Here is a 26,476-nt window from a genome sequence, read left to right on the forward strand (position 1 = left end):
AAGTCAGAAGTTTCTAGTCTCATCAATCATGCCCTAGCTGTGCTACCACGGCCAAGTGATGTAACCTCTCTTGGGCTGAGTTTCCTCATCTCTGAAATAACTGCTATGCCCGCCTATGAGGTTCTTCTCAGGAGCATCTGAGTAAGTACTTTGTGATCACTAGCATAGAAAACATAGTACAAAAAGTGGGCATACAAAGTATCAAAAAATAATAATGCAGCGCTGAATCACCCTTCAGAGAGGAATTAGGATTGGCCATCCCAGAAGACTTCATTAGCTATTTGGAAAATATCATTGTGTATCTATCTTTAAATTGCTGCCAATAATCCCAGGCAAAAACTCATGCCAATATTCTCAGAGCCAATTACTTAGCACGTCACACTTGGTAGTCTGAAAAAACAACAACAACAACAAAAAACTAGCAAATGCTTCCTGCAATAAATAAACATGTGTGCACTTAGGATTCAACTTAACTTGTACTCAGTGAGGAAAAGGGCACTGTTGAAATACATGCTGGCTGTTTTTTTCTCTCTTTTTTTTTTTTTCTTTTTCTTCTTTTTAAATATATATTCAAGGACAACAGAGAAACTGAAATTGGGAAAAGTTTGACCTGAGAGAACTGCCATTTCAATCAGAGGAGTTAGGTTATAATTCTCGCTTGAATTCATCTCTTTATAACAGGCACCTACACTTTTACTTTGGAAGCCTTTATATTTGTTATTGATTCCATGAAGGGCATTGCTCAAAAAACACAGGCTCCATGGTCACCTGTCTTGCTTGTTTAATAGGGCCATTCTGAGATGTCACAGCCTGGAGGAGACATTCTTTAACCAGTCCCATCAGAAAAAAAATGACTCAGTGTTTACCTTCCAGGATTTCAGTATAGGTTCTTCAAAGACATACATGAGATTTTTGTAAATAGCAATCATCTGCAACATGTTCTGGAAGACTCTGCACTGAAACAAACCCACCTTACTAAAGAACTATTTCAACTGTTGCCACGTCACCATCTCAGGGGCATGGAGAAACTAAAAACAAATTGAGCATTTAGAAAATAAAACTAGATTTTTAAACACAATCAAGGAATAGGTTATTTATGACACGGTTTAAAAATATTTTTGATACAACTACTTGATCTAATTTGTTCTTCATGTTTTCATTACTTGAAAGAGGACGGACACATAAAGTATGAAACTCCTCAGCTTTATTAATGCAAACATATTTTTATTAAAGAATGAATGCATTTATGCTAAAGAATAGCTTACATATGTTGTAAAGCAACAAGCATATCTTCAAGAAGTGAGTCCTCTTCAATATGACTCCATGCTTATTCTACATGCCTGAAAACTGGGCCCACACACAGGGGCACACGTACACGCACACGAACGCAGATACGGACACACAGATACGCAGACCGAAATGCTGACACCATCGCTCCCTAGATTGGATTAGCTCTCATTTAAGGCTTCTTAGGTGCTGCAGTGCCCCTAATATTACCAGGATTGAAAAGAGACGTTTAGGAAGGAGCAGCATGACTTGGAAAAATAGTCATCTGCTCTTGGCCTCCAATGTATGTATTTTAACAAATACTTACAATTTCATTCTATGTTGACTCTGTGTTTTTAATGTTTAAAGAACCATGAAACTGAGAAATCTCAGGATTTTTTTTTAGCGAGAACTTCTCATTCAAAATTTTTAAAAATGGGCAATTCTGACCCTAAGATATCATCGATTTTATGATAACGCAATAAGATTTCCCTTTAGGTTAAGATGATGTGGGTTCTCTAGACAAGCCAAGATTATCTCATTCTCTATCTAAGTGCGATGCTGAGTGATGGAAGCGAGGCTTCCGTGGTGATACCAAATTGGATTTGAAGCTTGCTATCAGGGATGCATCGGACAGGACCATTCATTAAATAAGTTACCATAAATCTCAGCTGGATAAAAGGAGAGCTGACATAGAGTGTATTCACTTGTTGGTCACTCATTACCCTTTGTCAAGGCTTCCGTTGTTGGGGTTGTTGTTCTAAACTCCTGGTTTGTTTGACTGTTTATTTCATTTGCTTGATTGTTTTCTTCCTTTTGGTGTCCTGCAATGTATGTTTGAGATTCCATCCCTCTAGGGATGTGAGAAGGGAAAGAGGGTGGATAGGGCAGCAGGAGGGAAAGGGAAGGGGTCATTAGTAATTGCAAGTATTCTAAGAAAATAGATGAAGTGAATACAATAAGAGGGTACTACTTGGTATATTTATGTAAATAAAAGCATTATCTGTAACTGTGAATTAACTGCCAACTATCAGGTTGTTAGTTGTAAAGCTCAATAAAGGCTGTGCTGATTTGCATACAGAGGAGGGCATCTGCCCTGGGAGGGGAACAGAGATATTTCTTCCTCCCTGTGGCCAGCGTCCCCATCAGCACCTTGCCCATCCCACTAGAGATCCCATAGGTACCCCTAACATTCTTGTGGAATTTCATAAGGCAGACTGGAATGGCCCATCCAATAACAGCTGCAGAGTATTTGCCTGAGAGTGGTGAAAACTGGCATGGAGCTCTCCCACAGAGAGGCATTGGGAAATGAGAAAAACAAGAAGAGAGTCTAGAACCTTCCTCCCCATCCACACTCCCACCCTCCTCACAGTCACAGCAGCAGCAGGTTTCAATGTAACGTAATTACTTTAATGATACATTTCTTTAGATTTAGAATTGCTCTTCTGAATTTAAAAAGCTTGGTCAGCCAATAGTTTGGCAGTCTTTTCATCCCAAATTTGAAACGTTGCTTACTCATCTATTCCCTTGAACTCCGTGACCAATGCTGCCTTTGCTGAAGCGTCTCAAGTTCATTCAGCCGTCATCGGATTCCAATTCCTGGGAAACCTCTTCGGAGGAGCTGTTGCTGTGGATCCGCCCGTCACTCTTCATACTGTGGAAAGTCTTCCTGAAGGCCTCCATCATGGCGTGGGCCAGTTTCTTGGCCTCGAGCTTGCTCTCGCACTCCACGGCGTGGCAGTCCATCTGGTAGGACAGGTCGTCATTGATCTCCCTGTACACCCAGGCGAAGATGTTGGGGCTCACGTTGTGGTCGGCGGTGCAGTAGGCGATGCGGGCCACCTGGAAAGTATCCATGTGCACTGTGGCCTCCCCTTTGTGGTCGAGGTGATGGAGCCACACTTGGAATGGCCGGATTTCCAGGAGGGCATTGGCTGGAAAGACATCCTCTCGGGCTAGCGTGTGCTTCTTCCAGAGCTCAATGACCGGCTTTTCTGTGCAGCCTGACAAAAATTGCATGCCAGTGGTGGAGACTTTGCCCAGGTAGGTAACCTGCAGATGCAAGAGAGGAAGAAAAGGGAGGCATCAGCAGAAGGCTCTTTGTTCTGATAGACTGAGTGAGTAGGTGTTTCACACAGTCACGGTGTCACAGTGGGAAGGTGAACACACTTCTTTCTTGCTCCCTGAAAGAATAACTCATCAGAATTTATCTTTTCTAACAAGTTGCCTACTTGGCAAATGTATTGAAATTATTTGAATAGAGTTGGATTTTAAAATCTAATTTCTAGAGAACTACTCTCCCTCTCCTTACTCCCTTTTTAAACCCCAATTAAAATGAAGAGTGTGATCTTTTACATAACTTGTCATTTCTTTAACATCATAAAGTCACTCAAAATTTATTTTCAGCCAAACGCACACAGAATTGAATAATATGAAGGAATCAAAAGGACACTGCGTTGGAAAAACAAAATCTTTATTTAACTTATCTCCTAGCCTGGGTCTCTTTCCAAATCTCTCAATGTTTGATTTCACTTAGGCTGCCTGCTTCTAATGCCAAGGATGCAAAAACTGTTCTCTTGAAATTATGGCCTAAAGCATGATAGTTTTCCTTCCCAAGATAATTTTTAAAAGTAACAGCAGTGCCCAGTTGTTTTTTAACCTAAACTGTTTTTGAACTGATGAGCATCTGGTGATCTGATAATCAACGAAAGATGTACAGATGAATTAAGAGTAGAATGCTGGCTTATCACTTAGCTAGATGGCAGTGTGAAAACTAAGAAGAATAATTCCAAAAGATTCAAATACTGTCTTTTTAAAAACTTTTTTATAATATGCCAAGAAGGGATTTTCATTCTTTCATTGTTTTATTCATCCCACAAAATACATAGAGTTACTATTATTGGAGCATAGGCACTATGGGGAGGCATAAGATTTAAGAGATCATCTAAGAAACAACATGAAATAGTATATACTTACATTTAAAATTAGTGACACAAATAGAAACACTATGAATGCAAGGAGAGAAAGACCAGAAGAAGGTCCGTGGAAACAGTGAGAACTGAGAGGGGACATTCGGTCACAATGATGCCAAACAATGTTTCTGTTTACTGGGACAATACAGGCCACATATAAAAAATTAAAACACAGAAGTTAAGTACTATTGTATCTTTGTGACAAGAGTAGTCCCTTTAAGAAGGTAACTTTTTAATAAAGATGTGTAAGGGTGGTACATCACAGAAGTATTTATTGGGACCCTCTTATACACAATGGCAATCTAACACCTAGGCATGGGGGTTGCTATGAAACTGGGGAGGGCCGAATATCCACAGGAAAGAAATAATTGAATACTCATTCAGAGGACAGTCTTTGAGGCAGGTGAAGTTGAGGTTTAAATCCTAGCTCCACAGTTCACCAGGATAAAACTCTCACCCTTGACACATGCACAGCTATGACTATGATGTAAGGCAGGCCATGGAAAGGGCAAGAAGGGGAACAGCAAAGTACCGTGAGTGTTCAGTGGAGGAGGCAGTGGCATACTGAAGACAGAAGGCCTCAGGAAGAGGCATTGGATTTCAAAGCATCGGCCTCAAACTACACAGGAGCCCACCAAGTCAAGACGGCTAAAGAGGAGGAGGGAACAGTAAAGGCAAGGCTGCAGTAGAGAAAGTCTCAGCCAGCTTGGACAAAGAGGCTGTGCTAACCTGAGCACACATAAACCCATAGCCTAAGACAGCCCTGGAGCAGAGGCCATGTAAGAGGTCCACGACCTCTGGATAAAAAATAGGCTGACCTTTGCGGGATCGCCCCACATGCAGTCTGAGGAATTGGGGCATCATTGCTCCTGCTGGAATGCCACTGAAGGGCTAAGGTCCAAGGAGTGCCTGGATGTGATACAGGCTGTGAACTCAGACTTCCCTGATGCCAGGAAGAAAGGTGGATCGGGAGGCCTGACTGATAGCAGAAACACAGCCAGGGGATAAGGGTGGCCTGGATTAGGAACAGAGGCAGTGGGAAAGGACAGGAGGAGGCAGAGGGAATAATATTGCAGGACGAAAACTAACAATACAGGGTGAGTATCCCTTAGATAAAATGCTTGGCACCAGAAGTATTTCAAATTTCAGCTATTTTCAGATGCTGGAATACTTGCATATACATAATGAGATATCTTGGGGAGATAACCTAAGTCTGAACATGAAATTTATTTATGATTATGATTCATACATAGCCATTAGTTTTACCTAATATTTTAAATCATTTTATGCATCAAAGTTCATGAAATTGAGCTATCAGAAAGCAAAGGTGTCACTATCTCAGCCACTCATGTGGACAATCTGTGAACGTTTGGCACCAAATAAATTGTGGTGTTTATGCACCAAATAAATTGTGCATAAACAGAAAATGTCAACACATTTAAAAAGGCAGCCCACCCAATGGGAGAAAATATTTGCAAATCATATATGTAATAAGTAATTAATATCTGGAATACATACAGAACACCTAAAAGTCAACAACAAAAAGTAAAAAAACCCAACTTAAAAATGGGCAAAGGTATCCACAGTGGACTGAATAAAGAAAATGTGGTACATACATACCATGTATAAATACTACTCAGCCACGAAAAGAACAAAATCATGTCCTTTGCGACAACATGGACATAGCTGGAGGCCACTGTCTGAAGTGAATGCAGGAGCAGAAAACCAAATACCACATGTTCTCAGCATCCAATTCAAACTCTGCACCAATCAGAATATTACGAGCTGTCACCCAAACAATTTAATACGAAGTTACCCTAGCCATCATCCTATTATCCTATTATCAGTTCTACTCATAAGCAGATATTATCGGTTCTACTAATAAGTGGCTCACTCAATTTATATATACTTATTACAACGGTTCTACCAATAAGCGGCTATGATCAGTTCAACTTATAAGCAGCTATTATCAGTTCTACTAATAAGCAGCTTACTCAATTTATATATACTTATCACAACACAAGAACCCCTCTGACTACTCTTACCACTTGTTTACTCACTTATAAGTAGGAGTAAACATTGAGTACACATGGACATAAAGATGGGAACAACAGACACTAGGGACTACTAGGAGGGGGAGGGTTGTGGGGGTGAGGGTTGAAAACTACCTACCAGGCATCATGCTCACTGCCTGGGTAACGGGATCATTAACACACCAAACCTTGGCAACACACAACTTACCCATATAACAAATCTGCACTTGTACCCCGGGACCTAAAAGTTGAAAAAAGGCTTTAAAAAATAAACTTTCTGTATGGCAATCCCTGGGGGGAAAAATGGGCAATGGAAATTAATAGATATTTTTTGAAGCCAAAAAAAAAACATGAAAAGATGCTACCATCCTTAGAAAAATGCAAACCAAAACTACAATTAAATACCACTTCACACCTGTTAGGATGGCTGGTAAAAATACAAAAATTAGCCAGGTGTGATGGTGCGCACCTGTAATCCCACCTACTCAGAAGGCTGAGGCAGGAGAATTGCTCGAAACCAGGAGTCAGAGGTTGCAGTGAGCTGAGATCACATCACTGCACTCCAGCCTGGGTGACACAGTGACACTCTGTCTCAAAAAATAATAATAATAATAATAATAAATTAATTAAAAGAATTACTATATGACTTGTAGTTCCACTTCTGGGTATATATATACCCCAAAGAATTGAAAGATGTATATCAAAGAGATATTGTACACGTTTATAGCAATACTATTTGCAATAGCTAAAAAGTAGAAGCAATCCAAGTGTCCATTGACAGATGAATGAATGAACAAAACATAGTATATACGTATAAAGGAATATTATTCAGCCCTAAAAAGGAAGGAAATTCTGACAGATACTACAACATGGATGAATTTTGATGACATTATCCTAAGTAAAATACACCAGCCACAAAAAAACAAGTACTGTATGATTCTATTTGTATGAGGTATTTAGAGTAGTTAACATGAAAGAAACAGACCAATTAGAATTGTGGTTGTCAAGGGATTGGGGGAGGGACGAATGAGGAGTTACCGTTTAATGGATGCAGAGTTTCAGCTTTGCAAGATGAAGAGCGTTCTGGAGATGGTTGCTGGTGATAGTTGTGTTCATTATGAATGTATTTAATACCACTGAACTGTGCACTTCAAAATGGTTAAGATGGTAAGTTTTATGTTGTATGTATTTTACCACAATAAAAATAAATTAGGGGAAAAGGCATATGGAGGAAATTAACTTTAGTACCTGAAATGAGGTATATTTATTTTTACTATTCACCAAAACTAGAAATAACTATTTTTATGTTTGGTAGAAAAAAAATCCTGATTTCCTCTAAAGGCTCTCTCTCTCTCTCTCTCCGATATTTTTCTAAAAAATCGCATAGAGAAATATATATCATGACATAATTTAGAAATACTTCTAAAAATCTTTACTGCAAGTTGTAGATGATTCACTACAATGAAAACCAATTTCATAGTAGTAAAATTTTGATAACTAAGAGAAAATATCTTCCTCTTTATAAATATGTATTACTTATAAAATAAAGATTTTAAAAGAAATAAAGTTCTATTTTGCAGGTGTACTGGAGAGACGAGTGGAGCACAGATAAGTAGTTTAAATGAGATTATATAAATTTGAAATATATTATCTATATGAGATTATATAAATTCAAAGAAATATTGTTAACGGCCAGGTGCAGTGGCTCACGCCTATAATCCCAGCACTTCAGGAGGCCGAGGCGGGCAAATCATGAGGTTAGGAGTTTGAGACAAGCCTGGCCAATATGGTGAAATCCCATCTCTACTAAAAATACAAAAATTAGCTGGGTGTGGTGGCAGACACCTGTAGTCCCAGGTACTGGGGAGGCTGAGGCAGAAGAATTGCTTGAACCTGGGATTCAGAGGTTGCAGTGAGTTGAGATCATGTTACTGCACTCCAGCCTGGGCGACAGAACAAGACTCTGTCTCAAAAAAAAAAAAAAAAAAAAAGAAATATTGTTAACAAGTTGGCACTTCTTAAAGAAATACAGGGGCTAGGTGTGGTAGCTTAGGCCTGTAATCCCAGCACTTTGGGAGGCCAAAGTGGGTGGATCACTTGAGGTCAGGAGTTCAAGACCAGCCTGGCCAACATGGTGAAACCCATCTCAATTAAAAATACAAAAATTAGATGGGTATGGTGGTGCACGCCTGTAGTCTCAGCTACTCAGGAGGCTTGAGCAGGAGAACTGATTGAACCTGCAGGAGGCGGAGGTTGCAGCGGGCTATGATGCACCACTGCATTCTAGCCTGGGCAACAGAGTGTGACCTTGTCTCAAAAAAGAAAGAAAAGAAAAGAGAAACATAGAAAAACAATGATCTGAATGGGGTTTCCTAGAAGTGGAATGGAAATAATTCTTTAAAAAGCATGTCCCTAAAAATAGAATGCAAACGGATAAAATGATGTAGCAAGACCATCTCCCCCGAGAAACTCTTTTAAATCAGCCCTGCTGTTATCCATAATGGCCCAAGTTCCGGAATCCTGACCTATGTCTGTGCACTTTGCTCTAGGAAGTCAATTATTTATTGCCTGTCCACACATTTCTTAATTCTCCCATTAAATTCTACAGAGTTTGGCATTAACCCATAATGTTGACTATAAGTCACTGAAAAACACTATTCAGACCTTTTTTCAAAAAGTGAACTTCTCTCTTTTTTATATATATATAGTTTACCAGAAATGCATCTTATAGCTCTGATTTTCAAGGGAAATTGAGTAAAAACTGTTTTAAAAAATTAATTGTCTCAAAATACCAATGATTCAGTTATGCTCTGCATGCAACCATGTCCCCTGTGTATTTGGACCATGGAGTTCCCATGTCTGAATAAACAGAAACCTTATAATATGGGCCATTATACCTGTATATTTCTACATCAACACTGTTACAGGGACTTACTCTAAATATAAATAGAGAGGTCTCCTCCTGCCACAGTTTCTCTCATGTGGGAAAATTCCCTTTAATGTTCTTCTGTGGGCACATCCTCCTTATGAGTAAGAACACAGAACTCAATGTGCAAGGCTGCTTCTGGGGGTTCCACAACCAACATAGCTGTGCACCAATGTCAGGCTTGCTTAAGGAGAATCCTGTTATCCTGTCTATGAAAGAGGTGAATTCTTTCTAGATGAATCATAGGCCCTGTCTTTAAGAGTTGCCATCTTCCAGAGCCACAAAGTAGACAGAAAACATCATCTTATAAAATTGGTCACAAAATGTGTCCAAAATGATACACAGATTTTTCTTTAAGCCTTCACCACCCAGGGTGCTGGAACAAAGGGACTTGGAAGGCGACAAGAAGAGTCTTCAGGAAAAGTAACAACTAGCTGGAAATTGCAGTAAATACCAGCTTCTTTTCTATGGTGGCAGAAGCAGGCACTGGGCACGAAACTTATTACAAATGAATCATTCTGAGAGAAATAAAATGAACACTTTCCCCATGTGTCATTCCATGGCATAAACTGATGTCCCAAACACAGACATTTGCAATGTGTGTAAATCGACTTGCCCAACCCCAACTGAAGAAGTTATTTGAGAATATTCACAGCCTGTGAAAATACAGAGAGGCTGTGAAGCCAAGGGACCCGCCAGAGTGTCTGCAGTGTTAACAGCATCGGATCAGGAGACAGCAGTGTCCTCAGAATCTCTCCTTCCAACTCATGAGTTTTCCAACACCCCAGCCAGCTCTTCATTCATGAATCACCATTCCCTGCTCATCTGTGTCAAAACAAACTTGGTTGCCTGAAAGTTATACTTCTGGCTGAGCAGTACCATTTGTTTCCCTTGGTGGCCAGTCCATACTTCATTCTGGCCTGAGAAGCTGCTGTTTTGAACCTGACTCACCTCATGCTAGACTGGAGAGTGGGATGAAAAGGGTCATATCAAGGGTTCCCAAACAAAGATGGAAGATGGGATGGATGATTGTACAAGAACCCAAGCACCTGGTTTCCTGGAGTTCTTCGACTTTCCAAGCTGGATGAGCCCAGCTTCACAAGCTTAGCTTGGGTTCCACTTACTGCTGGGCTTCTCAAGAATGACAAGCCAAGAATAAAGACTTTCTGGAGGCCTCTCTTGAGATATAAAAGACTTTGCTGTAACTAACACAAGAACAGAAAACCAAACGCCGCATGTTCTCATTCATAAGTGGGAGCTGAACAATGAGAACACATGGACACAGGGAGGGGAACATCACACAACGGGGCCTGTTGGGGGCTGGGGGCCTAGGGGAGGGAGAGCCTTAGGAGAAATAACTAATGTAGATGACGGGTTGATGGGTGCAGCAAACCACCATGGCACGTGTATGCCTATGTAATAAACCTGCACGTTCTGCACATGTATCCCAGAACTTAAAGTATAATAAAAAAATAAAAATAAAATTTGCTGTTTTTCCTTTGTCTGTAGGACATAAAATATGTACCCAGCTGACATAAAATAGCATGATAGGAAAGGAGAATGGAGGAAACTTTGCTGGGAATCCTAATAGCCTTTGGGTTCCAAGGCAGACGATGAGAAAAAGAAAAGCCGCTCTTAACCCTGGGCAAAATACCAGAGTCAAGCTCTTCTTCTATCACATGAATTCCCACCTGCACATTCCAGAGAAAAGGCTAAGGGTGCAACACAGAGATTTACGACCTCACTTGAATCCACTGCTTTCTTGCTGGCCACAGAGGCGAGGAATTCACTGGGCACTTTGAAGAGTGGAGATGGATCTACATGCCAATTTCTCAACAATCTAAATCACAAACACTGATTGGATAATTATGACCACGAACCTATATTACAAGATTTAAGCCATGAAGAAAGTATTAAAAGATAGATGCTGTTCATAGTGAAATCTATGAAATTATTGTCAGCACGATAATACATTTTGCAGGTCTAGAAGAATGCAGAGGGAAGACACAAAGGGGGCTACTAGAACCAATTCCTGGTTCCTGGGAATCACTAACAGGAACAGGACCAGTGGCAGGACTTACTCTATGCCAGGTACTTGGCTAAATGCTTTATATGGACCATTAATCCTCATAATAATTCCATAAGGTATGTAATAGCTGTTTCATAGATTAGGGAACTTGTAAGAGGCTGAAGTAACTTGCCCAAGGTCACAGAGTGGCCAGAACTTGAACCTGGACAGTAGGACCCGGAAACCTGGCTCACATTTGCCACATCCCAACTGCCCTTCCCAAGGCTGGTCCCTTTAGACTTGTGGTGAGCCTGCCAACAGGATCTTCTCTGGCTCCTCCTGGCGCTCCCTGCCCAGTTTCAGCATCAGCCATCAAGGAGTTGCAGGTCCTCCATCAGTCTTCCTGGACTCTGGAGAAACCCATAAAAATAGCAAAGGGGAGTGGTAATCTGGGAACTATTTTCAATACTTCAAAAGGGCAGAGAAAAGCTGTTTTCTGACAGTGTCTCTTTTATTGTGTGTGTGTGTGTGTATAATATGTGTGTATATATATAATATATTGTGTGTATATATGTGTGGATATATAATATATATAATATTGTGTGTGTGTGTGTATATATATATAAGCAAAAAATGAATTCACATTTACATAATGTGATTTATTGGGCAAATAAAATTGCTCTAAACATGGAGCCTATGACAGAAAATATGTACCTGTCAATGATCACATTGGAACCCAATGATCAAAACTAGGCCACTCATTTTCCACTGAGAAGTCAGTGGCAGTCCCAGAGCCCACCAGTGAGAGAATCAGTTCTTGGGCCCATGTCTCCCAACTCTAAGAAAAATGTTCCTTCTGTCTCAGCTTGTGACTCCTTAAGCTAACTTCTATAATAAGACATATAATTAGATACAGTGATGGCTGATTTTATGTATGGATTTGGGTAGGGCATGGTGCCCACTCTTAGGTCAAACACCAGCCTAAATGTTGCTGTGAAGATATTCTTTTTTAGATGTGATTAACATTTAAATCAGTAGACTATGAATAAAGCAGAATACACTTCATAATGTAGGTAGGTCTCATCCAATAAGGTTAAGACCTTAGTAGAGAGAACAGATGCCCCAAGAAGGAAGAAAATCTGCTTCTAGACTGATTTCTGATTCAAGACTGCAACACCTCTTCCCTGGGTCTCCTGTCTGCCCACCTTCCCTTAAAATGTTGGAACTTTCCAGACCCTACAATCATGTGAGTCAATTATTTTAAAGATATGTCTCTGTCTCTCTCTCTCTCTCTCTCTCTCTCTCTCAATCTCTCTCTCTCTCCCTCCCTCCCCCTACTCACAAACACACACACACATACACATACACATATAAATGGGTCAATCATTTATATGTATGTGTGTGTACCAACCTAACACCACTCATTTGTTACAAATGTAATGACTCTGATACCCAAAGATCTGAGAACACTTGCCCCAAATCCCACAGCTGGTCTCAGAAAAGTGAGATGTAGAACCCAAGTCTTCCACCACAAAACAAAAGCTCTTTCCACTGCTTTCCACTTCCTCTTTCACTTGAAGAGGATTCAGCCACCTTAGTTTCAATTCTTATATCATTTACCTTTTCTCTGGCCATTTCTTCAAGAGTCCATATTGAGACCAAGACCTAGTCAGGGACAGCAAAATGTAATGGTCACCCTACCAAGGCTTTTTAAACATCCTGCAAGGTGGTTGGAGTCAAAGGCAGTTAAACTGTCCTTAATTAGAGATGTGTTTGCATAGCCCAGGGATTTTAAATTATAATGCGTCAATCATTGAAAGAAAACAACAGTGCAGCATAGTTAATATTCAGACATCATATTCCTAGAGAACTCTGACATGGTGTTTAACAAAGCAGACCATTCCCACTTCAAAGAATAATTCCAAAAAGCCAACGTTAAATCTGTGCCATGTTGGTTCTTACCCTACCTCTCGTGCATTGTGTATCAACACACTAGACAACACATGTTAAAAAATTGCTCTTGGAGCCCAACACTATGGGGGTAGGACTTTGCACATCCCTCAATAAAGGCAGTTGAAACCCCAGAAGGTCAACCCAAGAGGCTTGGTCTCAGCTCAGAGTACGCCTGGGCATCCTTTTTGGTTGCAATCGCTCCAGAGTCCTCTCCCTCAGCCCTACAGGCTTCTATGTGTCATCCTCAGGAAGCTCAAATGACTTTGAATCAAAGCTAGGGTTTTTTCTTGTGTTTGATTTGTTGTCAGAGTGAGTCTTTGATACCATTTTGGGGTCTGTCTTTTGGCAGATCTACTTCACTTCATCAGGATAAAGGTGGATCTAGGCCGGGTGTGGTAGTTCATGCCTGTAATCCTAGCACTTTGGGAGAATGAGGCAGGCAGATCATGAGGTCAGGAGGTCGAGACCAGCTGTCCAACACAGTGAAACCCCGCCTCTACTAAAAACACAAAAATTAGCTGGGCGTGGTGGCAGGCACCTGTAACACTTCAATCTGGGCAACAGAGCTAGACTCCAACTCAAAAACAAAACAAACAAACAAATAAAAAAACAACGAAAATGGATCTAGCTGTCCTATGGCTAGACTGGGATGAAGCTCACTAATTGTCATTCTCCATGAGGCCACCCCTCCAAGTCTTCTGCCTAATGTCTGCTTAGCCGGGTTTACTTGCCTGACCAGGAAGTAGAGGGTAAGCTTAGCTGCCTAAACAAGGCCTTCCTCTAACTTTATCAGTCTGCTTTTGTTCGTTTTTCTAAATGGAATGATTATGACCCAGAAAGGCATACAGACTTACTCTTAATTTTTTTAATAGACTTAAACATGCCAGTTTCATAAAGTACACAATCTCTAGGGCACATTTATGCACATGCCTTGGTTGGGAGATATTTTTTTCAGTAACTTTCCTAAAGCTAAAAATATTGAGAAAATTTAAAAAATGTTTAACACTTTTCCCCAAGTATTTGCATAGGTTATGTTGACATAATCTATAAAAATATTAATAGAAATTTTATTAGGAAATGTATGTTTTATTATAGAAATATATACCATGGAGGAACATGTATCAAGACCCAATATCAAGTAATAACTAAGTACTATTTTTGAACTCTAGCAAAGAGGTGAACATTCCTTCATCTGTTAAATACAGCATGTGCCCCACAATTAGGGAGCAAAATGACAGATTTATTTCTGCTATCTGTATTATAACTTAGTTCCAATGATGCAGAGTGACTTGAGATTCTGTGCCCCATTTTGCACTTATCAAGCAGTCCCCATGTGCAATTTGTCCTGTCAATTGGCTCTTGGATGTGTGAAGCTTGGAAATACTGTCATTGTCACTGTCAAAGACAGAAGCGATTTATCTTGAAGGTACTGAAGTGTGCCCCTGAAGACAAAGTCACTTAATAAAAATGACACCACATTGAAATACACATCCCCTCATGTGGCCCCTTCTGGTGAGCTGGCCTTAGGATGATGAAACCTGGAGCTGTTCCACCCAGCGGCCCAAGAACAATTTATTTCCTGACAGGTCTGATACCTCTCCCTCTGCTTTCTAGTGAGAAGAGTATACTGAAAAGCCACAGAAATTCAGCAGAGCTCTCTAGGCCCTAACACGCTCACAATGAGAAAATTCTCTAAATGATAAATCAATATCAAGCGCACTGCCTGAGAGTCATCCTGACAAATGGATTCAAGGGACAAACAGTGCGGCGGGGGAAGAGTGTCACCAATTTTAGTCCTTGGAGCACTTTATCAATTCATTTTCTTTTGTGCACAACTCATTAGGAATGGATCACAGACGGCCCTAAACATTTAGAAAGAATAACGTTGAGACACCGTGTGGTTAGAGGTCATACACACACAAATCTACTGGCTACAAGTCCAGAGATCCTAGTAAGCAACCAGTGGAGATTTGGAATACAAGAAGGAGGGGTACACTGAAGCTAATTAAACATGGAATTGCTACATATTCTAGAGAAATGAAGACACGTTTAAATACAAACCTTTATATGAATGTTCATAACTTTATTTGCAATAGCCAAAAACTAGCAGTCTAGATGTCTTTCATCAGATAAATGGTTAAGTAAACTGTAGTACATCCATATCATGGGATACCACTCAGCAATAAGAAGGAATAAACTTTGATATGTGGAACAATTTGGATGAATCTCTAGGGAATTATACTGAGTGAAAGTCAGCCTCCAAAGGTTACATACTATATGATTCCATTTATATATAAATTTTGATATAACAAAACCTTAGAACTGGAGAACAGATTACTGGTTGTCAGGGATTAGGGACGGGGACTACATTTTATTTATAATTATCAAAATGTATCATATATTTGTTGTTCCGATCAATGGATATTAATACTAATTGTAAGGATAATTCAAACCAAAGAAATATTTAAACTTAAAGATGTATTGTTACAGAAAATAATTTTTGAAAATTTCAATTGTTTATACATTTTCTTGCAGAGAAAATATGACAGGGTAGACAATAAATGATTAAGCAACAGTTATGAAATCCACTCTCTCCCTTTATGAGGGAGAAAAGGAGGTAACCCTAGAGAAAGAAAGAACCTAGTCTAATCTTACTGTCAACTTGTTAATTACCACATCTTCTGCTGTTTGCAAGTAAGCAAATCCTTGTCTGTGAAATTCTTCTTGTAGGATATACCTGCTTGCCTAGAATCGGTAAACAAACCTCAAATATGTGAATTTATGGCATATAGCTTCCAAGAAAGAATCTCACAATGTAACTATGTATAAAATGGAGATGTTTCAAGATTAAAAGGGTGCCCTCTACTTAAGTAATGTCACTGTATACAGTATTAGGTATTTTCTGTGCCAATTTGAGCCAGACTATACATAATGCAGCGAGAAAGGATTGAGGGTGCTGTACTGACAGTCCTAGCTCACATTCATTCTGTTTTGCTTGTGCTTTCTAATTATTGATTCTTTGTAATTATTAGTAAAGTTTGGTACTAGATGAGCTTTTTTATTTGAATATCCAATTCTTTGTGTAATCTCACAGAGTAATAAATAAAAGACTCAACCATAAACTTATATTAGGTTGAAATTCTATGTGGAAAATAGAAGGGCTATTAAAGTTCAAGGAAAAACAAACACAAAATTTATGATTATTAAAGAAGAGCTTGTTCGTGATATTTTTAAAGAGAGGCCAGCTTGGTGTTTAGATTATATTAGCTACATTTAAAAGAGCCATGTAGAAAATTATTTAAAATGACAGTCTTTAACATATGCTAGAAATTATATCCCTTGCAACTATTAACTTAGAACAAAAATATTTGATATGTACTTAAAAATGTGTGGTTAACTAGCATATTAATATATTTGGTAGAAAACTGAATGAAATCCTTAGATTATCTCTTACCTGACAGAGTCTTATTTAAAATATCTACTCATAGTATTACATAATTAGAGAAATGCAAATTAAGACAACACTGAGATACCTCTCTCACCAGACATACTAATGAAAAGTAAAATGTATGGCCCATATTCTGTTAGCAAGGCTGCAGAGAAACAGACACACATATATTGATGGTTGGAATGCAACTTAGTATAACCCTTTTGGAAGGGAACTGTCATTCTATAACAAAATTCTGTATGTCTTTTGAATCATCAAGATCATACCTAGGAATTTACACTGAAGATACTCTTCAACATGAGAACACATAATCACAGTTTATCCAATGTTGCATTATTTGTAATCATAAGATACACAAAACAATCTAAATGCTCGTACCAAATAAAGCAGTTGAATACATTACAGTAAATCCATCTAATCTACTATTCAACATGTGTATTTGAAAATGAGTGAGAAAGAAGAAGAAAAAAAAAAAAGGCTGGGCACAGTGGCTCACGCCAGTAATTCCAGCATTTTGGGAAGCTGAGAAGGGTGGATCACCTGAGGTCAGGAGTTTGAGACCAGCCTGGCCAACATGGTGAAACCCCGTCTCTACTAAAAATACAAAAAAAATCGCGCCACTGCAACCCCAGCCTGGGCAACAAAGCAAGACACTGTCAAAAAAAAAAAAAAAAGGAAAAAAAGTTAAAAAAAAAAAGGGGGGGTTTTGTGTAAGCAAGTAGGGGAAGTGAAAGCATATATTTTTATATATTTGTTTGTGAACAAAGAAACCAGAAGAAAAAAACTGATTACCAACATGCAGTGGTTGCTTGGGAATGGGGTTAAAATAATGGGGATGTGGGAATGGGTAGAAGGCATGAAGAAGTGATACTTCTTTAAGTATACCTTTTTGTATAGTTGTGACTTTCAGAATCATGGACACAAAAATTAATACAATCAAGAGAAACCGGGTGAAAATATTCAACATATAACCAAAATAAAAATGAGTAAACCTAACTGGATTGCAAATGAAAAACAGAACTGCAGTGAAGAGAGGAAAAAGCAAGCTCAAATAACATTTTAACACGGTATTTGGACAATATTCCCTCTGGCTAAAGACAGAAAAACTATAAACCATTATTGTACTTTAGTTAGTAGATTTATTTTTCAAAGTGCCCTAGACTTACAATGCTGAATTCATGCGTATCAAAGAAATAAGTTAAAAAGTAGCTATATAGTAAATGCTGAGAACCACGTTTCTCATTGTTAAAGAGAGTTACACATATGGAAAGTCGGGGGGCTACACAGAACCCTGGGACATTAGAGTGGAATTGGAGTAATTCCAAATCCATGGCTATCAATATATATAGACATGTAGACACTGATATCAATATACAGGTGAGTTTGTGTATACATGCATATATACATGTACTTCTTAGCTGTGCCTAGCACCCTGCGAGCAGTAATGTGCCCAGCACTGTGAGCATAACTAAAGCCCAGATCTTGGTTTCTAAATATCGTTCTCCACTAAAAGAAGCCAGCCCTACTCAGATAGAGCTGCCTTCAGGGCTGTTACACAAAACAGTGATATGGTCCTGGAACATCATGCTGTACCAGAGAGGAGGAAAGTGCTCAAAGAATGATATAAACATGTTCAAAGGACAGAGACACTTGAAGGGGCTCCTGCTGGCCAAACTGGGGACAATTAGACCATCAAAGTAAATTATTATAGTAATGATTACAACCCACAGAATGGGTAGGAATCCATGAATCAATATTGATATAAATAGATAAATGAATAAATTGTAGGAAGAAAAAGAAAAGCTCTTATACTAGAACACAAACTAATAAAGGTAGAAGAGACGATGAGATTAGAAAATCACCACTTGACTCCCAACGAAGTAATAAATGTTTCAGGCAAGAAGGATCAGTGGATGCTAAAATCTGAGACTAAGCATCTGATGAGAAATCGGGTATTTACACAGAAACAAAGTACCTCCACAAGACACCTATTATTTACAAATGGAGAGTAACAAATTTTCTGTGGAGAAACCTAACACATCCCATCCCAACTAAGTGATAAAGTCATATACACTGTGAAGAATGCAACATTACTTCCATTACCCCCCTGCCAACCCCTTGAACCCAATCTTATGGAAATGTTGAACAAATCCAAATGGCAGGGCATTGCTTAAACTTCAAAAGTATGAAGGTCAGAAAGACTGAGAAAGAATAAAGATCTGCTCCAGATTAAAGGACATTAATGAGACCCATCTCATTATCCTGGATCAGTTCCCGGGCACTCATTTACTTTTCTTTTGATATAAAATACAATAGTTTACAATTGTCAAAATATGAATAAGGTCTCTAGATTACATAATAGTATTGTATAAATGTCTATGTTCTGATTTTGATAACTGTCCTGTGGATAAGAGAACCTCTTACTTTCTAGGAACTACACTCTGAAGTATGGAGACATCATATCTACAATATGCTATCAAACAGTTCAAAAGACAATAATTGTGTGTCTGTAGGAGCAAAAGATAGAAATATACACATACATATAGAATATAAATGATAAAGTAAATAAATGATGGGGGAATATGGGAAAAAGAAACCTACGTATATTGAAATATTTTATAATAACTTTTCGACATTTTTGTGTTAAAATTACTTCATAATAAAAAGCTAAAAAGAAGATCAATGAAGACATGTCCTTGGCTCAATCTTAATTTAAGTGAAAAAGATGAAGATTTTCATGAACATTTACAGTTGACTAAGCAATGTTCATATCCTGAAGAGTAAATTTAAGATATATTCAACAAAAGACCCATTTGTGATCAAAATCCACCCTCTTATGCTGGCTGGATCAATCTATTTCAGTGATATGTGACAAATTATATTCTAACTGTCCTGGAGCACATGTGTGTGTGGCGGGGGGAGGGGCGAGGGGGGAGGGGAGTGGATGCAGGAATTTCATTGGAAATACATCCGGTTAAAAATAACACCCTTGGCAACAAAATCTATGACCACTTAAAAGCTTTCAATGTCATATTCTACCTTCTCTTTACAAAATAGAACCCAATGCATGATGTGAAAGTAATTTTTGATGACTAGTCCTGTTACATTTTCACATTCTTAACATAATCTTGGAACCACAGATTTTCTACTATTACCTAATGAGCTGATCCAAGGAAATATTGTGACAATTTGATAATATTGTTACTATTCATCTCCACATTAGAGTTATTACATTGAAAAAAAATTCTACAGGAGTTTCCCACTAGATTTGTTTTTCTTTCTTTCTTTTTTTTTTTTTTTGGAGAGAGAGAGAGAGAGAGAGGAGAGAGAGAAGAGACAAAGAGAGAGAAAGAAGAGAGATGGGAGAGAGACAGAGAGAGAGAGAAAGAGAAAGAGAGAGAGAGAGAAGAGAGACAGAGGAGAGAGGGAGAATTTTTTTTTTTTTTTTTTTTTTTTTTTGAGATGGAGTCTTGTTCTGTCACCCAGGCTGGAGTGCAGTGGAATGATCTTGGCTCACTGCAACCTCTGATTCCTGGGTTCCAGTGATTCTCCTGCCTCAGCCTCCAGAGTAGCTGTGATTACAGGTGCTCGCCACCACACTTGGCTAATTTTTGTATTTTTAATAGGGACGAGGTTTCACCATGTTGGCCAGGCTGATCTCAAATTCCTGACCTCAGGTGATCCACCCATGTAGGCCTCGAAAAGTGCTGGGATTACACATGTGAGCCATCGCGCCCAGCTGAGAAATTTCTTTTTAAGAAAGGAGAATGATATCAAGTATTTAGAAATACAGAAGAAAGCACTGATAATATAGAGGCTTATGGATTGTAATTTTGAAGGATGTCTAGTTAAAGTCATTGCCAAGAAATGTATTCTTAAGGGAAGAAAAAAAAGAAGTTTTCTCTTCTTTAATATTTGGAAAACAAGAATAAAGAACAAAGCAGACGCAGAATATTTTGAGATGAATGACTACTTCAGCAAGCACATTTATTTTTAGTGAGAGTGTACTTGCACTGGTGCAAAGGTTTCAAATCATGATGGATTAAGGAAAAGCAAGAAGCTCTTTCATTATTTTTCAAGAAGCACCTGCTCAGCAGTCCAGAGAGCAGTCTTATTTTCTTATTTTAAGACACAGTAGCACATTACTAGCGGGGCAAAGCAGGCAATCGCTGTCTAGTAGACAGATTCAGAATTGCTTCCTTCTGATTCGCTCAGAAGGAAAGAGCCATGCCTGGCCAGCCATGGAAGTCATTGGCTTAGGTGAGCAGAAAATGCAGCCTGGCAATGCCCGGGACAGACCTGTGAACCACAGTAGAAGGAACGGCTCTGTGGCCAGCCAAGGAAGAGCAAGGACTACATCCAGCTCATATCCTTTGAAGTCCTTTAAAAGATGATTATCTGACTCTTTGGGCCCCTTCCATATTTCAGGGCCTTGTATGTGTAAAGCAAAGATACAGAAACCATGACTCACAGATTTAAAACGGGAAAGCAGATCTCTTTTTAAAAAGAACTTTATTTTTATTGTTTTAGGAAAGTCTCTTTATGATGAAAGTCCTTGTAAACTCAGTGGATTTTCCACGTGGCTGTTTGCATGTTGACTTTTTCAACTGTGCTTTTCCTAAAACCCTTCTGTTGGGCTGGAGTGTACCTGGGTGTTCCTGCTTTCCCCCATCACCTGAGTCATGAGGATGCTGAGATGCTTGTGTGAGAAGATCTACCAGGACTCAAAGGGCAATCTATATCCTGCAGGAATACAGAGGCGGATCACTGACAGAGCTGGTGCTGGGTTAGCTCCTCTCTGCCCACCCCACCAAGAAGAAGGTGGGACCTGCACTCCACCACCACCTGGGCCCTCTCCCCTGCTTCCCCCACAAATGCTCTCCCTCACTATCCTAGTTGAGAGACAGCCCTGAATGTCCCTCTCCTTCCTATCTTAGAGACAGTTCCAAATGTCCCTCCATTATTGCCAGCTCTCAAACTCTACACTAGTGATTTGATACTGAATCTAAGTTGGAAAGTCAAGCTTGATTTCCCATTAACACCAAGTTCTATCAGAGACAATAATGAAGATAAGTCTTCATGCTCATCATTTCCTGAGGAAATGGCCATCACAGCCTCGCTCTGCCCCTTGGACTCAGGACTCCTTTGTGCCTCTTGCCAGGCCCCTCCATTCTGCCTTGTGTACGACTGTCTAGGAATTGACAGTAACGGCCCATGCTAAAGTGTAAATTCCTAGAATGTAGAGATGTGAGTCATTGTAATAGCATACCACATACTGCTTGAGTCCAATAAAGACTCACGGAATAAAAAGAAATTAATTCTCCTTAATGTCCAACATTTAATGGCATAAAAAATATTAGGTATTACAATTTTTAAATCTCTTAAAGTTCAGGCTAGTTTTTTTTTCAGATGGAGTCTTACTTTATTGTCTAAGCTGGAGTGCAGGGGTACCTTCTCTGCTCACTGCAACCTTCACCTCCCAGGTTCAAGCAATTCTCCTGCCTCAACCTCCCAAGTAGCTGGGATTACAGGTGCCCACCACCACGCCCAGCTAATTTTTGTATTTTTAGTAGAGATGGGGTTTTGCCATGTTGGCCAGGCTAGTGTCCAACTCCTGACTTCAGGTGATCCAACCGCCTCGGCCTCCCAAACTATTGGGATTACAGAGCATAAGCCACTGCGCCCAGCAATTCAGGCTAGTTTTATGTAGAGAGTTTATTTATTTTTCTTTTGGATGTTGGTCTATTTGTAATGGTGAATAAATGATAATAGTTGATTAATAATATTTCAATTAATAAAGTGAATGACTGATATCCTGATAAACATAATAAAGATGTCCATGTAACCTAAAATGTGGCCAACCCGATACTTATGCTCTTTCCTAAGTTAATTTTCCTTATTATTTGTTCAAACGAACAGGAGCTGCTGGTGGTTTGACTTGTGTTCATGGTTCTGTTCCTTTGTTCAAGATTTCTGGGCTGTCAGGTCTCTACTATCACAGGTGGCAGTGATGTCTTATTTCGTTTGGGAAGTGCTTTGCACAAAACTTGTGAACATTCTCAGAAAGTAACAGTGAGCAGTGCCTTGCATGAGCTATACAACAAAACAGAGTTTGGGGTGGGAGTGAGTTGATGAGGAAACCTTCCTTTTGTGAATACACTGATGAATTTCAGGAGACTTCAATCAACATGTTGCATTGCCTGCCCAGCACACTGTCATGGAGTGTGCCGTTCTGGGCCACTCCCATAGCCTCCTCTGTCAGTCACTGTCGCTGTGTCTTGTCAAAAGCAGAGAGCCCTTGCCTGGTCACTTAACATGCTTTGATTTGGCAGTCACAGAATACGCTGCAATTGCTGAGGCTCATTCTGTGACAGGAAGGCCTCCACTGCCTGCCTCAAGTGCCACAGCCCAAATCAAACTTGATATAGCCCATCTCTGACCACCATCATTCTACCCCTGGCTGGTAGCAATTCATTCAGGGCCTAAAGGAAAAAATGGCTTTGCAACGTCTCACATATTCCATCAATGAACCCACGGACTCTGCCGGGAACCATGCTGCGTAAGGCAATATTTCCTCATCTTTAACTAGTAGATTGTATTAAAAAAATAAACAAGATGAAAGAATGCTACATTTTCTCAGCAAAGCTTAGTCCTATAAATACTACCCAGACATACACACATAACTAACTTCCTAAACATCTTTTCCTCCAAGGTTTTGTTATTGGTATTTTGGTAAATGTTGAAACTTTAGTATCCCTAAATTAGGAATGTGTGTGTGTATGTCTGTGTGTCTGTGTGTGTGTGTGTGTGTGTGTGTGTGAGTGGGGAGGAGGGGACTAAAAAATGCACTTTGTGGTAAAAAAAAAAAAAAATGTAAAACATGCCTCAAACAGCTTTTCTTTTTGTAGAGGTATACAGAGGAAAATTAATAAACTTGGCTAGATTTTATGGTGAAAAATCTTAAGTTCTTTTTTAATTTACCTTAATTTCTTTCAGAAAATGTAAATGTATATATATATGTAATTTAAGTCCTAGATAATGAAAAACTATCCCTAAATGAATTAAATTCACCCCTACCCACAATCAGCTTCCAAAAGCAGAGAGATGAGGTTTTATTCTTCAGACTAGAACCCTAGATTCAAAGAGGAACCCAAACAGTCACTCCAAAAAACATTTGATCTCGCTGTTAGATTTTGGTTTAGACAAAAATTACAATTTGATGATACCATCTTGCTTTCAAAATGCATAGAAAATCCCACCAATTTAAACTCTCTGTTCTACAGTCCAATGGTCTACTCACTCTTGACTGGACATGAAACTTAAATCTCCCCAAACCCCCAGCCTGTGCGTATAGAAATTGAATCACCCTCAGTTTATATACACCCAAATAATGTGGCAAGATCTCCTACCATCTTGATAGCTGTAAAATAGCTCCCAATAAAAGAACAGCCAGTTAATTTAGGGTGTCTCCAAGGAAATGTCCTTTATCGCCCCACAAAGTCTGTAGTCACCATTTGACACCACCATGTTCTTCTTCTCCAGTCCTGTCTGCCACTGCTCATGTGTTTAGAGCAGCATCACATTCGTGAGGGTGACACCAATGTTCATGCCAAGGATACAGAACCCTGCTCTCAACCGCTGGCCTTCCAGAACTGTGTAGAGTTAGAATCAACCTTGGAAAGGGCTTCTGCCCAGGTTTCCTTGAGACGATCCTTCCATCTGGCCCTCACTCTGCTAGTAAAAGGAATTTATACCCAGGCGAAAGGTCTGGACAGATAGCCTAGTTCAGCCACGTATAGATGGTCTATTGGTCCCACAGTAAGATAGAAACAAAACAAAAACATAATCCACTGGAAGCCAATATCAAACTAAGTAATGATCTAATCAGAAAACAAAGGAATAAAAACAAAAGTTAAAGAAAGTTTTATGTCACCAGGTAATTATATTATAATGAATTTATAGGACTTCTATTTATTTTACGGATCTCATCCAAAACATAAAGATAATAATAACATTTAGCATTTATTGAGTGCTATTAGGCACAGTTTTATGTGCCTAATATATGAAGTCATTAAATTCTCATAGTAGCCTTGGAAAATAAGGACTATTATATCCAATTATATACCAGTTTAGGAAATGAGGAACAGAGAGGTTAAGTCATTTGTCCAATGATACACAGGCAGTTTGGAATCAAAGCTCTTAAACAACTCTCACAACACCTCTTAGAAACAAAACGGGATCTGAATTCAGACACTCTCCCTCTGAGCCCAAGAGCCTGAACAAAGGTTTTTGAATGGTTTGGCTTTAAGATGCTGCTCTACATCTTGGGGTAAGATCTCAGCCAGAGACGGTGCAATCACAAAAGAAGAAAAGCAGGTGCAATCACAAAAGAAGAAAAACAGGAGAGTCTGCATAGTAAGACTGCTGACATGAAGAAACCAAGATGTCCCTTTATGACAATATACTGTCACTTCCACAGATTTTGCTTTTCAGGGTGAGCCTTAGAGTGGCAGATGACTTCTTGATACATTCTACTCATTATACCAAGAGCAATTTTCTAACTCTGAGACAGTTTCGTGGGTGTGAATAAATAAGTTCAACAGCAGAGCATAGGCTCTAGTGATTTTCCCCTCATTCTAAAAACCCTCTGAATTGGCTTAAGTCACAGAAATTCTCCTAACTCAGGAAACCCCTTGAAAGCAGCACTGTCTCAGCCTTTTTCACTACCTACCAAGCTTGATCATCCCATTGTTCCCATCTACATTGTGGTGCCAAACTGCACTGCAGCCCTCACTCCCTGAAAACATTAACAAAAGGTTGCACTTGGCCCAGGAGGCAGGAACCCTCTGGAGGGTCTATTGCAAAGGGGAGGTGAATTCCCTCCTGGGCTGGCATTTCTTTTTGCTCTCACAAATCCCTCTCCTTGGTAGAAGAAAGAAAAAGCAAAATGTGCAAGTGGAAGGGGCTGGCTAGAGCGAAAGAGCAGCCCAAAATTTGGTTCTTAAAATTCCACTCAGGGGCAATTCCATTGGCCCCATGTAGGCTGCAGTTCTGGTGGGGTTGAAGTCAAAAGGAAGGGCAGACAGCAGCAGCTAGTAATGTATGTTACAATAATAATGTGTGCTTAATTTTTTAATTTTTCTAAATGTAAAATTTTACTTTGTGCCTTGTTTTTATAATTTAATATATAAAATGTATTAAATATAAAGTTTCCCAGACTCGAGTTTATGGATGCCTTCCAATTTCTAAAGTAACAGTATTTTGGGTGTTATGCAAAGTCAATATTGCAGTAGAGGGTGCTGTCATTTTGCTGGGGTTTGGCAATCACCACAGGACCTGAGAAATTAAATGCAAAGTTGATTGTATATTTGCATTTTTCTAAGAGAGGATTCATCACTTTCATCAGATTCTCAAAGGGATTAGCAATGCAAAAGAAGAAAGGAGACACTGCCGATAGTAAATTCCTAGAAGTGGAGCTGTGGTAGTGATGACTATGGGCATCTTTAAGGTTTTGATGTATATATTAAATTCTCTTTCAGAAATATTTTTCCCATCTTTCTTTCCAACAGCTACACAGGAGACTCCCTCGACATACCAGATGTTTTTCAATAATGATGATCATCATTTTATCATCTTTGCTGATTTGACAGATGAAAAATGGTACCTTGTTATTTTTTGATGGCTAGTAAGATTATATTTTTTTCATATATTTGTTGGCAATCTATATTTCTTCTCTGGTAAATGATCTGTTCAATTTCTCTGACCCTCTTTGTTACCACAGAGGCTTGTTTATCTTCTTTCTAATATTTATAGTTCATTTTGTTTCATACCACACTCCATTGGGCAGAATGTCCAGAACAATGATAAATA

General features: G+C 39.2%; 1 protein-coding gene across 4 annotated transcripts in view; it reads right to left on the bottom strand.

Annotated features, from left to right (window-relative positions):
- Positions 1 to 1,187: 1,187 nt before the first annotated feature.
- The window catches only part of PID1 (phosphotyrosine interaction domain containing 1), a 252,883-nt gene continuing 227,594 nt past the window's right edge, over positions 1,188 to 26,476 (bottom strand). For all 4 annotated transcript variants that reach the window (XM_025405263.1, XM_025405260.1, XM_025405261.1 and 1 more), the window contains one exon: positions 1,188 to 3,318. In XM_025405263.1, coding sequence (XP_025261048.1) covers positions 2,842 to 3,318 — 477 coding nt within the window. In that variant the 3' untranslated portion in view covers positions 1,188 to 2,841. The remainder of the gene's footprint in view (positions 3,319 to 26,476) is intronic.

Source organism: Theropithecus gelada, chromosome 12, assembly GCF_003255815.1.
Source record: "Theropithecus gelada isolate Dixy chromosome 12, Tgel_1.0, whole genome shotgun sequence".
Classification (NCBI taxonomy): domain Eukaryota; kingdom Metazoa; phylum Chordata; class Mammalia; order Primates; family Cercopithecidae; genus Theropithecus; species Theropithecus gelada.